This window comes from Fukomys damarensis, unplaced genomic scaffold (genome assembly GCF_012274545.1).
Source record: "Fukomys damarensis isolate Sample0158 unplaced genomic scaffold, DMR_v1.0_HiC HiC_scaffold_19, whole genome shotgun sequence".
Taxonomy (NCBI): Eukaryota; Metazoa; Chordata; class Mammalia; order Rodentia; family Bathyergidae; genus Fukomys; species Fukomys damarensis.
The window spans coordinates 30,580,570-30,595,671 of record NW_022900931.1 but is presented as its reverse complement, the minus strand read 5'-3'; the positions used below and the strand labels follow the sequence as shown (position 1 = coordinate 30,595,671).

General features: G+C 43.0%; 1 protein-coding gene across 17 annotated transcripts in view; it reads right to left on the bottom strand.

The window, feature by feature from the left end:
- Positions 1–15,102, bottom strand: part of Bend7 (BEN domain containing 7) — a 79,552-nt gene that overhangs the window by 25,374 nt on the left and 39,076 nt on the right. For all 17 annotated transcript variants that reach the window (XM_010641993.3, XM_010641994.3, XM_010642000.3 and 14 more), the window contains one exon: positions 11,520–11,745. In XM_010641993.3, the coding sequence (XP_010640295.1) occupies positions 11,520–11,745 (226 nt within the window). The remainder of the gene's footprint in view (positions 1–11,519; positions 11,746–15,102) is intronic.

The window sequence follows — 15,102 nt, the reverse complement described above, 5'->3', positions numbered from 1 at the left end:
AACCACACAGCAAAATGATGTCCACCCGCATGACCACTGAGCTGTGACCTGGAAGCCCGTGGAGTGGTGGAAATGAAAGTCCAAAAACCCCAGGCACGGCATGGTCAAGGGGAGGCCAGGTACGAGTACACGGCACCAACGTGAAGCTCGGGGTAAGGCAGGGAGGAAACTCATCCCAGGTCTCCACCTGGTGGCCTGAAGACTGTGCTCATGGGGACATGTTATTCTTTAGGCAGTCTATGAACAAACAGAAAAGTTCCTCCCCAGACTACACCACAGAAGTGTCAGCCCTGATCAGACTTCTTATAAATGACTTTTTGGGGATCAGCACCAAAAGCTATCCAAGAAAGATTCAGGGAGGCAAGCGTGATGGTTTACACCGGTAGTCCCCGCACGCTGGGAGTCTGAGGCAGGAAGACAGGCTTGAGGCCAGTCTGGGGGATTGCAAGCTTGGGGATGTAGCTCAGTGCAAAGGACCTGAGCTCAGTGCCCAGTACGAAGAGGGAGAAAGGGGAAAGAGGGAAGGGAAGGGGAGCACAAAACAGCAATGAGGGCTTTCAGTAATTTGCCTGCACCAATAGAACGAGAGCAGACATCAGTCTGTCTCACTCTCGGGTCTCTGACCTTCTCAGCCAAGGCTTCCCTGAGCTCATTATCCAGAGATTACTTTTCAGTGACAGTATTAACGTTCATCTAGATTATAAACTCAGCAAGGGCAGACAGATCATTTCTCTTGTTCACTGCCGGTATGTAACAGGAAAACAGGAATGCCCTGTTCACCAAAGAATAAAGTAAGAAACTTTACTTAATTTGAACTTACTGATGGAAGAATTTCTTTACTAAACAGCCACAGGTTTCAAAATACATGGGGACCTGAAGTTCATTTCATATTTGGTTTAACAACAAGGCTTTAGTACAGTTCATCAACTAATGCACCTCTAAGTGAAGGTTTTAGATTAAGGAAACACAGTATTGCAATCAACGTACTTACAAAGGAAAAGAGGAGATGCTGCTGAGTTACAGCTCTGAAGCAGCTGGCACCCGCTGGCCAGTGTGGTCTGTGGTACCCAGTCAGCACGCACGGTAAAAGATGACCATCATGGCCACCTAACTCAGTGCCGACGGCCACTGCTCAGGGTGGCTATTTGCAGCTAGTGGTTGTAATAAAGAGGCCCTTAGATATCCATAAAATTGATTATCAGCCATTTTTACTGAATTCTGTAGATTTACTTCGGAGAATTTGGACTAAAGTTTCTGAACCATAGAAACCCTGAACTGGAAACTTTAAAAATTAGTCAAGTCCTAATCTTCCCTAGAGAAGGTGATATTTTATGTGCATAAATGACAGAACCACCTCTGCACCCCACAATGCTCCTTTCATCACCCAACCGGGAAGAACTATGAGATTAAACAATCTTGTTTAATCACAGCAACTGTCCACGATGGAGGCCAGGGGAGGCTGGAAGAAAACAAGCACATCCCTTGTCTTCCTGCACTTCGCTTCGCTACAACAGCATCTCTGTTTAGAAAGAAGTGTGGAAAAGTGCCTACAGTGGTTTCTTAAATTAAACAAACTTAATCTTAATTTACATCCATTTAAGAAAGCCCTCAGCAGAACTCATTTATAATACAACAATTGGGAAATACAATTAACACTCTCCTTTGGCAAACTGTGCTACAATGCACCTTTGCTTAATATGTTTGGTATAGTTCAAAGGAATAAATTATATCTAGGTAATAACAGGCTTTGATGTAACTGTTTTACTGTTTAATCCATTTTTTAAGCAAAGAAAATTGCTTCAAATCATAGATTTATAAGGACTCTACTTGGAAGGCAGCTTGGAAATACTTAGTATAATTCATTTGTTTTATAGGTTAGGAAGGTAAGGTTCAAACAAAAGGAAAATTTAAAAGACTGGAAATCCCCAGAGTTGCACAGATGAGGGGCACACACACCCCACCCCTCGACCCAAGCGTCGGCATCGGAGAACACACCTCTGCCTTTCTGTTGTTAGATAAATGTTTGATAAGGAGAAAAATTGAGTTTTCTTCGGTTTTTAGAGCTAAGGCTTTGGGTATATGAATTTTCAGTTATTCCGCAAGGTATGGAGCTCACCCCACTGCCAGCCAAGTCTGGAAGAAACATCTCCAACACTGACCCTCACAGCCCAACACTGCAGCGTGACCGCAGAGCTCAACCTGCACAGGCGACCGAGCGGAGGAGAGCCACGAGCCGGGCAGCGGGGTGCTGTGTGTGTGTCTCCCACAGGGTCTGCGTGCAGTGGGGGCGGGATGCTGGCATAGTAGGGGTCACGCCCCAAGGCAGGGTTTTGTTTCCTGTCTTTCCACAGCATAGCCGCTCCCCTCTACCTGAGATTGGCTGTAGGAAAGCTCTGCACTCTGAGACGCGATAATCAAGCCTGCAGGCCTTCATCTGACATTCTCTCTTTGAGGCACTAATTTGCTACGAAGAAATACGCAGACCGAGAAGTCTTGAGATAGCAAAGGCAGGGGATGGCACTGGATTTATTTAACCCCAAATCCCATAATAAATTTACTAAATTTTGCCTTTCAAAGATAATTACTCTCTGGTATGAACAAAAGCACGACAAAGTACACCTTCCACAATGCATACTGTGGAGCTTTTGTGTCACGAGTTGTGTGTCATCTCCTGGTCCTAGCCTCTGTCCACATTTCTGATTGAGACTTGCCCTACTGAGTTGTACCTGGCCAAGAGTCAACAGGGCACATAGGGCAAGGAAAGGAGGAAAGGAGGCACCTATCATAACAAACGCTGGCTTTATTCTGATCAGAGGGCCAAGGTTGATGAGACAGCGCTGGGCTTAACTATGAAAAGATTTCTAAGAATGACTATGGGCTGACCATGGAGAAGTGTCAAAAGCTAACCCAGAGCAGGACTCAAGAAACACAACCGGAAAGAGGCATCGTGACTGCAGGGAGCACTCAATGGCAAGACCTGCCTGGTTCCAAAGGCAGTAGCGCTACCAGGGCTGCTTTTAGCAAGACAGATGCAAGCATGCCTGCTCTTACACAAACAAGGCTTAGAGGTAGCCAAACTCCACAAGTTTTAACTTCAAGTTGAAATGAAGATCTATGCGTGTTTAAGAGGGTTTCTTACCAGAAGCTTACATCCACCTTCAGTTTTTATGAGTTTACCATCGTCCTGTAGTATCCTAGTGACTACAAATGTTCCACAATCATTTGTGTATGAAGTTTCAGGACAGAAATACTTGCAAACACTGACTTATGAGTCTCTCATATTTTTGATGCAGACCTAGTATGAGACAGTCAATACGAGTTTATGGAACTTGACTGAAACATCTGCTAGATTGCTGGCAACAGTGGTAGACAGTAATTTGATAAATTTGGACTTACTATTCAATTCTGCTCCCTTACAGGAGGGAAGAAAACAGGAGAAGGTGGCCCTCCTAGGGTGCTGGTGAGCATCTAAGCCAAATAATTCAGGGAGTTAAATGAAAAGGAGCTGGACTATGCAGACCACACTGCTTTCTATTTTCAGGGCCACCACTGGCCCATGTGGCACCAGTGTGCAGATAAGAAAGGCACCCTTCCTCAAGAAAGCTGACTTTCATCTGCTGGACAGTGTCATAACAAACACCAATCAACAATGTCAGCAGCGTATTTCGGTGTGCAGGGTAGTTAGGCCACAGTGGTCCTGCTTATGCATCAGAGACATCTCTTCTGACAGAGGCTGTTCTTGTCAACCCCAACAGCAGTGTTAAATGCACATTTTATAAGCAGCAGCAACTATAAATTATAGTTGAGTCCCTGGCAGTTAATCCAGAACTCATTCCCACCCATTATGTAAAAAAAAAAAAAAAAAAAAACCCAAGAAGGATCAATAAAAGCCAACATCTGCTTGAATTTCTGCTTGCTTTGACTTGCCCCTTATATAGCAGACAGGTAAACCATGGTTTTGAGAAAGAGGACATTCTCATGGAAGAACAATGATGAAGCAGCCACATCAGACTCACTGTGGTCCCAACCTCAAGGGTCCTGACCTGTTCGGCCTGGGACAGGGTCTAGGTAGCACGAAGAAGCAGATTTCTGGGGGTGGATACTTGGTAAGCTAAACACTTGAAAGTAAACAGGATGCTAAGACCTTGGTGTCTACCAATCAGAAGGGCTCTATGTAGTTCCAGAAGCAAGTGACTTCCACCTCATCTTTTATTGATTTTAAACTCCATTAAACATATTATGGTCCTTCTGACACCACCACCACCCCATCCCCCAAGCACGGGGGATAGAACATAGGGCCTTGCATATGCTAGGCAAATACTCTACCACTGAGCTACATCTCCAGCCCTGGGTTCTATGTATGTTATGTCTTTAATGAGAGACACATTTACAGCTCCACTGGGGTGCATGTTCCTGAAAGTGAATGGCTGTACTTTAATATCTTTAAGCCTCTACTTTCTAGTTCAAAGTGGCAGATGTGGGAAGCCAGCCATGGCCCATTGGCTTTTTGAAAGATAGCATTTGTTCCTCTTTAAGGACTGCACATGTTAAACTTGTTTTTGACCCTGCACGAGAGAAACTCGGATAGCCAAAGATCTGTAGGAGTCAGGTACTTCCTGTTAAAAATCTGACGTTAGCTGTAGGAGTCAGGTGTTTCCCGTTGATGTGCCTTTAAAAGGCTGATGCCTGCCTGCAATAAACGTCGCCTTGATCAGACTCTTGTCTTGGCGTCCTTCCTTTCTCTCTGCCCCATCTCCACCCCACTGCTCTTTCAGGTTTGAGGCACTGCGGGACAGTGCTCTGCATCACCGGCTCGCGACAGGCAGACAATAAATGTCTGTGCCACTAACCAAATTTTCATACTTGCTGATGATTTTTAGGCTCACAAGGTTGATGGAAACACTAAAATGATTTTGGTGTTCTCATGCTTTATCCAGTAAGGGAATTAGCACAGACTAGATCTTCTACATCACACCATTTGGTGAAAAAGTTAGCTGGACAATGCATGAGATATGCAACCAAGGAGACTTCAGTTAAGAGACTGTCAAGAATATAGACTACGTTTTCTTTGAGATGGACGACAAGGCCTTGTGGAACACTAAATGGGATTTTCCTAGCAACCCACAGGTCATCTGAAGTCTGAAAACTCTTCTTCCACATGGTGCAGTAGGCAGCTCTTCAGTCATGCTTAGGCTCTGCCCATGTGTCTGAAACCAGAACCCTTGCGTGATACAATGGAAAAAAATCCTTTTAAGCCCTACAGTTCAAAGAATGAGGGCTACTGAAGACAATGCTGTTTTCATTTGTTCCAGAAGAGAAGCAGAACAGCCTTCAGAAAACGCAGCACTCCTAAGGATCAGCTGAAGGACAGAAAGCCTCATGGGCGGGGCTACTGCGGGCCGCCATGGCCAGGAGCTGGAGAGCGCTGCCTCTCCAAGGGGTGGGAGATGTTTAGTCTGAAAACAACCTTCAATGGAATCACCTGTGGTTGCTCATTCAAACTTCCAATTTCTGCAACCACCCTATACCTACGAATCGACCTCCTGGGACAGGATGCCAAAATCTAAAGTTTGGACCAATACTCCAGGTAATGCTGATGTACTCTAAGATATGAGAATAACTACAAGAGAGGTTGAAAATACAGGGTTATATGTGCAGGACAGCTGAGGTCCAACATGACTCGTTTGTCACTGTGCCTCCATAAAAAGTGGGAAAATATAAACAGCACAACTAGTTACAAACACAGCTGAGAGATAAGCAATACTTTATGTCATTTTATAGCTGCTACATAGTTATAGCCTGTGTTAAGCATATCTGATATGTAAAAATCTGATATGTTAAAAAAAAACATGAGCACTCATCTTCCAAAAGGACTTTTGAAGCAAAGTATTCATCACTGTTTCCAGCTGTCAAACATCTAAGCAAGAATTTAATTTACATTCAATTTTGCAAGACACATACTATTGCAGTATTTGCTCCCTAGTTCTTTCCTTGCAGTTCTAAGGACAGGAAGAGTCTCAGGAGTGTTTCTCCCCCTAGAGAAGGGATCACATTTCTATTTTCCTCCCTAACATCACAGGACTGATTATCAGTACTTTCAAGAAAAGACCTATCCTTGAAATCACTAAATAAACTGAGGTATAGTTATACTCTAACCAAAAATTCACTTTGAATTTGCTTTACACAAATAACAACTGGTTGTCATAAATCATTAGTATGGCCCCTTCCTAATGGAATTTGTAAAGAATCTCAAAATGCTAAATTTTATGAGAAATTTAAAGGTGGTGCCTTTATTTTTAAATACTCCTTTTAGAATGAAGTGTGTTTGAAGTGGCTTTGGATTAAATCTTCACTGCTTGCAAGCTGTTGAAGTAAGACAAGGCTACTCAGTCCTCACAGCTGCCATGTCCTGTCTGCAAGCGGAAATGAAATCGAACACTGGGGAGGAGCTCCCGGCAGAGCTGACCCTCTAGCCTTGCTCTCACGGGAGCTCTGGGAACAGAGAAGTCACTACTAAGACATAATAATGAATCAGATACAAACAGTGCCCCATTTATTCTAAGTCAAATCAAATAGAAAATGGCTATTTACATTTCTAGATTAAATCCCAAGTGAATGCTGATATGCAAATGATGGAAAACAGGCACTATAAAATGACAAATATGGACCCCACACCAGGAGCACGTGCCTGTAAATCCAGCACCCTGGAGGCTGAGGCAAGAGCACTGCAAATTCAAGCCCAACTTGGGTAACCTGCCTAGATCCTGCCTCAAAATAGAAAACTAAAAATGGGCTGGGGATGCGTTAACCCTGGGTTCACTCCCCAGTGCTGTCCAAAAAAAATCAATCATAACTTGGGTGCTATAAAGTTGCTTGGTTGCAACTCCATTTTGAAGGGCATCTAGGATGTCACAGGAAAACTGGGGGTGGGGGCAATTCCAGAGCAGCAGGCACAGCACAATGTGTGGGCGCGTACCAGGCGATAGCCTCCAGGCGGCTTCCAGCTAAGGCTAAGAGAATCCAGCACTCAGCTTTACGCAGCACTGAGACTGCACTCCATACGCTGCCTCTTCCCAGAGCGAAACCAGTCTTCAGGTGCTGGCTCTAATTAAAGATCCTCTCATCAGTAACACCTTGGCCCGTACTTAACAATGCACTTAAATGAGATACCATTAATTGTTGGTCACTAGAAAACAGATGAGATTATGTGAAAAATAACGATCTCTACAGAGAAGCTCACTTTTACTGCCAAGATACTGTCATGGGGAGTCCTGTGTTATCACACAAAAAGCTTTGTTAATAATCCCCCCAATAAAGTTTGTTTTTTCTAGTGTGTTTCTGTCCTTATTTATAAGTATTTTACAAATTTTAATTCATCTTTTTCCCAGTTTTTTTAATCAATCACCTTTGTCCAAAAAAAAGTCAATCCCCAACTGCTATTTTCACATGTGAGATTTTATAAAACTAGTCTTCTGTTCCTTTCTGTATTAATTTTTCATATTAATACATGATTGGTGCACTATTTCATAAGGGATAGAGTAAGAGAAGATGACTACAGGGCCAGAGATTCAGCTCAGTGGTACTCGCACCTGCCTGGCAAGCGCAAGGTCCTGAGTTCTATCCCTGGTACCAGAAAAAAAGTGTGGGGAGAGAGAGAGAGGGGAGGGAGAGGGGAGGGGGAGGGGAGAGGATGACTACTTAAATTAGAAAATCTTTTCTAAATGTGCGAGCGAGAGCAAGAACAACACAAATCACTTTGGCACTATTACATAGAGCGAAAACATTTTTTTCCTTTTCCAGATTACTCAGATTCAAAAACTTTTTATCTCTACTGATAATAAGGAAACCAAATACAGTTATTCTGTAAGTCCTCAATTAATAGCTACTTCCAAAAATCACTTTATATTGTAACCGTATATGGGTTTTAAAAAACACACACACAAAAAAACCTTTAGCTAGAGAAAACAGGGCAAAGGAAAAATGTATTATGGGAGTTAAAAGAATTACATTAAAATTTATACTCAATTTTAGTTTCTATTTTAAAATTTTCATTAGCAATTTATTAAGTGGTAGAAATTATAACAATGTTTTGATGTTGATCATTCCAAACCAGTTGTGAGAAAACATGAGGCTAGATGTTTAGCACTGGACCTGTTATGTCACTGAAGTAAAGCCGAAGTCAAATGAAAAGTAAAACCCTATGCCTCCTGACTCACCTGTGACGCATTTGTAGAACCCTGCTTTGTACCGCTCTCGGTGAAGAGTGCAAGGGAAGGAAACCTTTCTCTCTACCCATGAGGGTTCAGTAATTGAGTCTGTGCAATAAACCATAACGGGCAGAATAACAGGCTGAAAATATACAAATTAGCTATGTGGACAGAAAGAACAGGTAATGTCTGACTTCAGGGAGATGTAGAAACATAGACCCCTTCCTCACAGGGATAGGAAATGATTCTGGGAGTGAGAGACAGTCCAGGACAGCATCTCTGGGGGTAGAGTAGCCACCAGCCCCTCCTGTAACCCAAGACGAGGAACAGGCTCCTGAAAGTACACGAGCACAGCAAAGCAGAAAAAGGAGCCAAGAACACCCACCCTGCATCTGCTGCTCCCCAACTCAGTATATTTTGAGGTGGTGTTTCCTGAATTCCTTCAAGTGCAACAGGTAACATAAAATATTTAAGACAAACCTTGTTTTTGAGGAACTTATCTTAAGAAATTAATAGAGTAAATTGATAAAAATGCTGGTGGTCAGTATGAACAGAATGTCTTACAAAAGAGAAGAGAGAAACCCGATTCCACACTGACCCCAAGGCCATAGCAACTGTCACAGGGACCTCTAACGTATGAGACTGTGGAGGCCTTTTAGTTTTTTGTACTTGTTTATGATTTAGGTTTTTACAAGCACTATTAAGAAAAAACAAAATAATAATCTATGAATAAACCCTGTAAGGGAACAAATGAGTAGAAAATATTTGTTGATTTAGGGTATTGGTGGTTCACAGGTGCATTTCAGTCTGTTTTCAAGTTATTGTGTTCTAATACAATTTTAACAACAGATTTAACTCAACAGTAAAATAAGTAGATGGCAAATTTGATTTCTTTGATTTGAATAATCTGCTTTAATATGTATTTGCAGTTGAAGCCTCACTGCCATTTTTATGTCTAGCTGAAGAGTGAGGCTATGAAAATAATTAAGGAGCATCCTCTATTTCTGTTTGTAATTTGCCGTTTCATTTTTGTGGTACTAGGAATTGAATTCAAAGTCTTAGCACTGAACTACATCCCCAGTCTTCAAAAAAATTATTATTATTCTTACTATTATGTTTTAATTGTGAGAAAAGATCTCACGAAGTCACTAAGTTGCCCAGGCTGGGCTGGAACTTGCAATCCTCCTCTATCAGCCTTCCAGGGTGCTGGGATTGTAGGTGCACACCACCACGTCAGGCTCTGTAATATGCTTTTTAAAATTCTCGTAGGATACCCAGTCTAGATGGGAAATGGCAGAATAAACTCTACCATCTACATGTAATGACCCATTTCATTACCATCTGTTCTCAAGGCACTGTTCTTCATCACTGAAATGGAATTGGTCATTTGTCAAATCTCCCAATCTTTCCTCTATCATGTTAATTAATATACTGCCCTGAAACAAACAGAAACAAAACTAAAACCACCTCTGTCTGTGTTCCAGCCATGACCTTCCCGTTCTAAGAAGGGAAGCCTGGAAATGGACTTGACTTCAGCAGGGCCTGGGTGCACCACAGACGGTTTCTCAAATTCTGTAATCGTGTTTTCAGCGTCACTCTAGGCTGAATCTTTTCATAAACGGCAAAGTGTTAGGAACCTGACTGCCATTACGGGCCACGTTTCCGAGTTCTTCATGCCTCCATGCCACTATCTTAAATTTCCTTTTCCCAAGGCCACTATAGTTTAGAAAAATGAAACTTGGCTTCTGTAAGGCTAAGTCCTTAAAAGGCAACCTGGCCTGCCATAGGTTAAAAGTAGCCCGCCTGCTCACAGATATGCAATAGCCCAGCCCAAACCCAAGGACCATCTTTTCTTTGTTCTCCCTCCCTCCCTCCCTCTCTCTCTCCCTCTCTCTGATCTGCCCTCCTGAATAAAGTCTCCCAAACAAAGTCTCTGTAGGACCTCTAGGTGTGTGGCCTTGTTGTTGAGCTTCGCTGTTCCTCTTCACAAAGACTGGTATCTCTGTAGCTTTTCTTATTTAATACAACTCAATTGTCTCTTTAAGTGAAAAAATTCAAATGTGACAAGAAATTTCCTGTTAATGAAGGCTGGCATCTTCTGGCCACGAACAAAGGGTGCCTGGTACTTGTTAACTCCATTTAAAGCTCAAATTATTTTGTAAAGTTAATTGTGAGTATCCAGGTCTCCTTTAAGCACTCAGTCTGTAAGATAATGGGGAGCACAGGGATGGGGAAGGCTCCAGAGCCAGTCCCACTCCCAGGCTCGTGATGAGTAACTGAAACCAAGAACATCCTCATCAGTCATTTTAGTTTTACCTAAGGCCAGATTCAAAATTTCATTTTCATGACAGTGCTGGTTTAGATCTGAGACTTTCTTAAATTTTCTTATAATAACATTTAAATACCTCTAACTTCTGAAGTCATGCTCATCAGAGCCTGAATAATAATACTGTAAGGTGAAGAACCTGGTCCAGGATGCTGAGCCAGAGAGAAATGCAGACCCTGCACCCGTACGGTACTCCAGTACCAGGCAGACCCACAGCCAAGCATGGGTCGGGTCTCTCCATCCAGGGCAGGGCTGCACATCCCAAGGAGTGCAGTGTGGCCAGGAACACATGGGGCTGCACCATAAACAGCTTCCCAGTGGGGCCACACAGGTTTAAAGAGGCTTCAGATGCCACAGCCCTGCAAGGCAGCTTCCAAACTTTGGACAGAATTATTCTACTTTATTTGGGGAAAAAATAGTAACTTTATTCTTGTTTATATCCAAAAATTTAAGTGTTTTGTTTTGTTTTTGATGGTATCGGGAACTACACTGAACTATATTCGGGCTGTTATTATTTTTTTGTTAATTTTGAGAAAGAGTCTAGATAATTCCCCAGCTGGGCTCAAACTCATGATCCTTCTGCCTCAGCCTCTCAGAGTGCTGGGATTACAGCCATGCATTACCACAGCTGGCCCTAAAAATTTAAGTTAAATGCTATTTTCATGAAGCTCTTAGAAATTATCACGAAGAAAAATACTTTCATAAATAAGAAAGAAACTCTTCTGTTTGTTTCTCTAGCAGTTCAAATTGGCCCTTCAATTATTATTTCAACAAATAAACAGCACACCACCCTGAAATACCAAATTCTAGTGGTGGGCTTGCAGAGGGGAGTTCGTTACAGAGATCATCCCAAGAGCCAAGCCAAAGGGTAAACTGCCAACGGCAAATTAGATTAGCCTCCAATTAATTATAATTTCACCTGTATCTTTATGGACTTGAAGGCAAAACTCAACAACAAACCGTAAGATGAAATGATGTGGACCAACCTTTTATTGCACCCACAATATTCTGGTCTAGTCCTTTCCGGTTGTCATTCAGTCCTCTTTTCCTCTTCCCATTGGGTAAGGAATTAGCCAAAGTCTTGTCATCAAAAAACGCACACACCAGTTTTCTAAACAGAAGGCTTCCTGAGCGAGTATAGTTTGACAGTATAGAGTCCAGCTGAGATTTAGGCATAAACACGTCAAAGCCTTCAGCAAGTTGCACTTCTGGCTACCGAAAAAACAGAAATATTTTATTAAAAGCAAGATCGGAGGCATGTGACTTTGCGCATCAGTACAACAAAAACAATTGCTACCGGAACATCCACATTATACAGATATAGTACAAACTCAGTTTTGTGTGCCACGGTTTGCAATTTATAAAACTAATGACAGTTTTAATTCATAAAACACAATGTTTTCACTCCAATATTAAGTCTCATCAAAAGCAACAGAGGAGTTCTCTGTAAAACTACTTCTGTTCTTACAAACAGTTAAGGAACGTCAGGTGTCACAGAATCGTGTAACTCTAGAGCTCAGGGATTCAGCCTTCTATAACAAATATTCTCTTTCTAAAGGAAGAAGCTAAGACCCAAAGAGATCACAACAAAAATGACTGGCAAAGAACTCAGTGCATTACTGCTTACAGATCACTGTCTCACACATCAAAGAATTTAACTTCTTTCACATGAAGTCCCAAATGTGGGGCTAGCCCACAGGTCTTCTGCTGTTTCTAGTATGCCAGCAGTCATTCTATGGAACTATTTTTCCCACAATGGAAACTTAAATAATTCCTTGTAGAAAATACATAAAAATGATGATCGTTCCCCAGGGAGTTTCAATCCACTCCTCGCTCCTATTCTTGGGAAGAAACACTTAAGCTATGTCCCTGAGCACCCTGGAAAACCAGTGCACTAGCCACACAGCATCAAAAGATTCCCAGCAGAGATATGGGGCCTGGAGACCTACAGGTGGCTTCCAACTTGGACACCATCATACAGGGACATGAGCCCAGACAGACAATGCATTTTCTACCAGCATACACGGATGTTCACAGCCAGCCTTTTCTTCTTGGGACCAGCTCACACCACCGCCTGTGCAAAGCCTTTCCCAACCCTTCCTGCCACAGAGGCAACCATGTGCACTTGGCTACTGTTGTACGTCTGACTTAGTAAGCACTCACCTGTATTTATTACACTGTACAGAGCATGTCTTGTATCTGTAGAGTTTGGCATACAATAGACACTGAATAAATTTTTACAAAGTAAATAAAATTTTCTTAGTCCTAATCTAAACTACTAAGTCATTTACTATTGGTTATACCATGATAACTTTACTAGGAAGAAATGTAATTGGTAACTTTTATTAGAAAAAAAGTCAGAATGCTTCACTTTCACAAACTGTGTATACTATCAAAGCTCTTTCTTAGACGGTACATTTGCCATTTTACAAACATGGCATCACTTTAGATTTTCTAAATCACATCAGAATGTGAGGATTGGGATTAATTTCTCTTCTGGAGAATAAGAATGAGCGCTTTTGTTTATCCTGGTACTTTCTAAATTCCCAGCATACTATAATCCAAGTGGAGAGCCCAGAGCATAAGCCAGACCAGTGAAGGCGAATCTCTCAGAGCTTCCAATGATGCAAACGGCCTGCTGTGGCGCACGCCACAGGTTCCCGCAGTGGCCCCACACTATCTGGATGGCTTAGGAAGATGTCTGGGCCCTGCCCCTGCAAAATGCAGTTCTGACTGGATCATCCAGAAGTCGTCCCATTCCTCGGCTTCACTCTGCCATTCAATATTTGGTTTCTAAATGCTTGGTAAATATCACTGGAAAAACTGCTGTCAGATCTCCCCCCAGCTTCTGCATCTTGCTTGTTGGTCAAAGGTCCAGAAGAGCTGACTGGAGCCGGGAGCTGAATACCTAATTCCCAGAACAAGGCTGGCACATACCAGGCATTCAAGAAATATTTGTTGAATGATTCAATGTGGAAATATTACAACTGAATCTTATGATCGCAATCTAAAGATGAAGTTTCATTTATAAACATTTTAATTGTGTATGTTCTATTAACTTTTATTCTAAATGAAATGATCTCAGATGTTTGCTAAGTGTTCTTCTATCATTTGAAAGGCATTAAAAAAATCCAAGCATATCTCACAGCTATTTGAAGGACTTAGATGGTAAAGAGCTCTTGAAATGCAAAGAGGAGAGGAAAGGCTCTAACTTGCCTCACTCCTGTAATCTTGCTTGATTCTCGGACACCACTAAACAGGTACCTAAAGCTCAGCCACTGACTTCTGAGGCTCCCAGAACCTTCCTTTCCATCCATCCTCCGGGTCTTGGACCCTAACCTGAGAAACACTGACCTAAACGAGCCACCAGGCAGGACTACCCACGCCCTTCTTCATGAACTCAGGGTTTTGTGAGAAGCAGGTTCATGCGGCTTTTCACACTGCATTTACTCAGTAGGAGTTGGTGCTTCTCATCAGGATGAGCCCTCTGCATTCGGCGCACCAAGTGCCCGGTGAACTCATTCCGGGTGACACGGGTGGATTCACAGCTCTCCTGTCCCTACTACGAGCAGGGGGCATGCAAGTCTGTTGTGCCCTGGCTGAGCGCTGCAATGTCTACCTAGAACACTTCATGTGCTGCTCCAGGAGGGAACCACCCGACTCGCGGCTACATGCTGCACACCTCCTGTCAGTGACTCACGGCTGGCCCTGCCGCTGAGACACCTGTCACAGGAAGACGTGACGAGCTCCACAGACAGGTGCGGAGCAGGTGTTGCCACTGCTGCCCGAGGCGGGATGGGGCTGCACACCTGACAGGGCCTTGAAGGTCAGACTGAGGAGTCAGCAGGACAGCAGCTGTTTGTGGCATCTCTGCGCCTCCTAACACTCTCTGGAGGTTTCTGTGGAGCGAAGACTTCCTATTGTATCGCAACAGTGAAGTGTCTTTGAGGTGCTGCCCAGGGCGGAAGCTGTGGCCGCTTTCTGTTCCACTTTCTACCGCAGGCAAACACTGCTATTCTGAACCAAGGGACACGAGCTCAACAGCTCACAGATACCTCACAAAGGAGGGAGCAGTTTGGGGAGAGTGACTGCCAGCAGCAGCCAGGGCAAAGGTAGCCAAGCCCTGCCCCTCCTGCCCTGCCTGGCTGCCCTCCTGTTCAGATTTCTCAGCAGACAGGGCCTGAGTGCCAAGGCAGTCTACCATGTGCCACAAAGCAGCAATTCCTTAAAAAACCGGGTGGGAGCTTTATTTTCTGAATCAGGAAAAGAGATAATTAACCTCCAATTTCCACTATAAAATTTTATTTTTCTCCATGTTATATAAATAATCATAGCCCATTGCTCCCAAACAATCATTCACAACTTTGTACACAGATTTAAAAACAAGTTAAAACTCTTTAAATGTATACTTCTTTGTTTGCTGGCTGTAAATGAGATCTCTCTGCATACTAGTAATAGTTACTGCTTAACAAAGACCATTCAAGCCAATACCATTCACAAAACTAGACTTTCCCTGATGGATTCACTAGTTAATACTCAAGCCAAGACTAATACAGTCATAGCTGATAC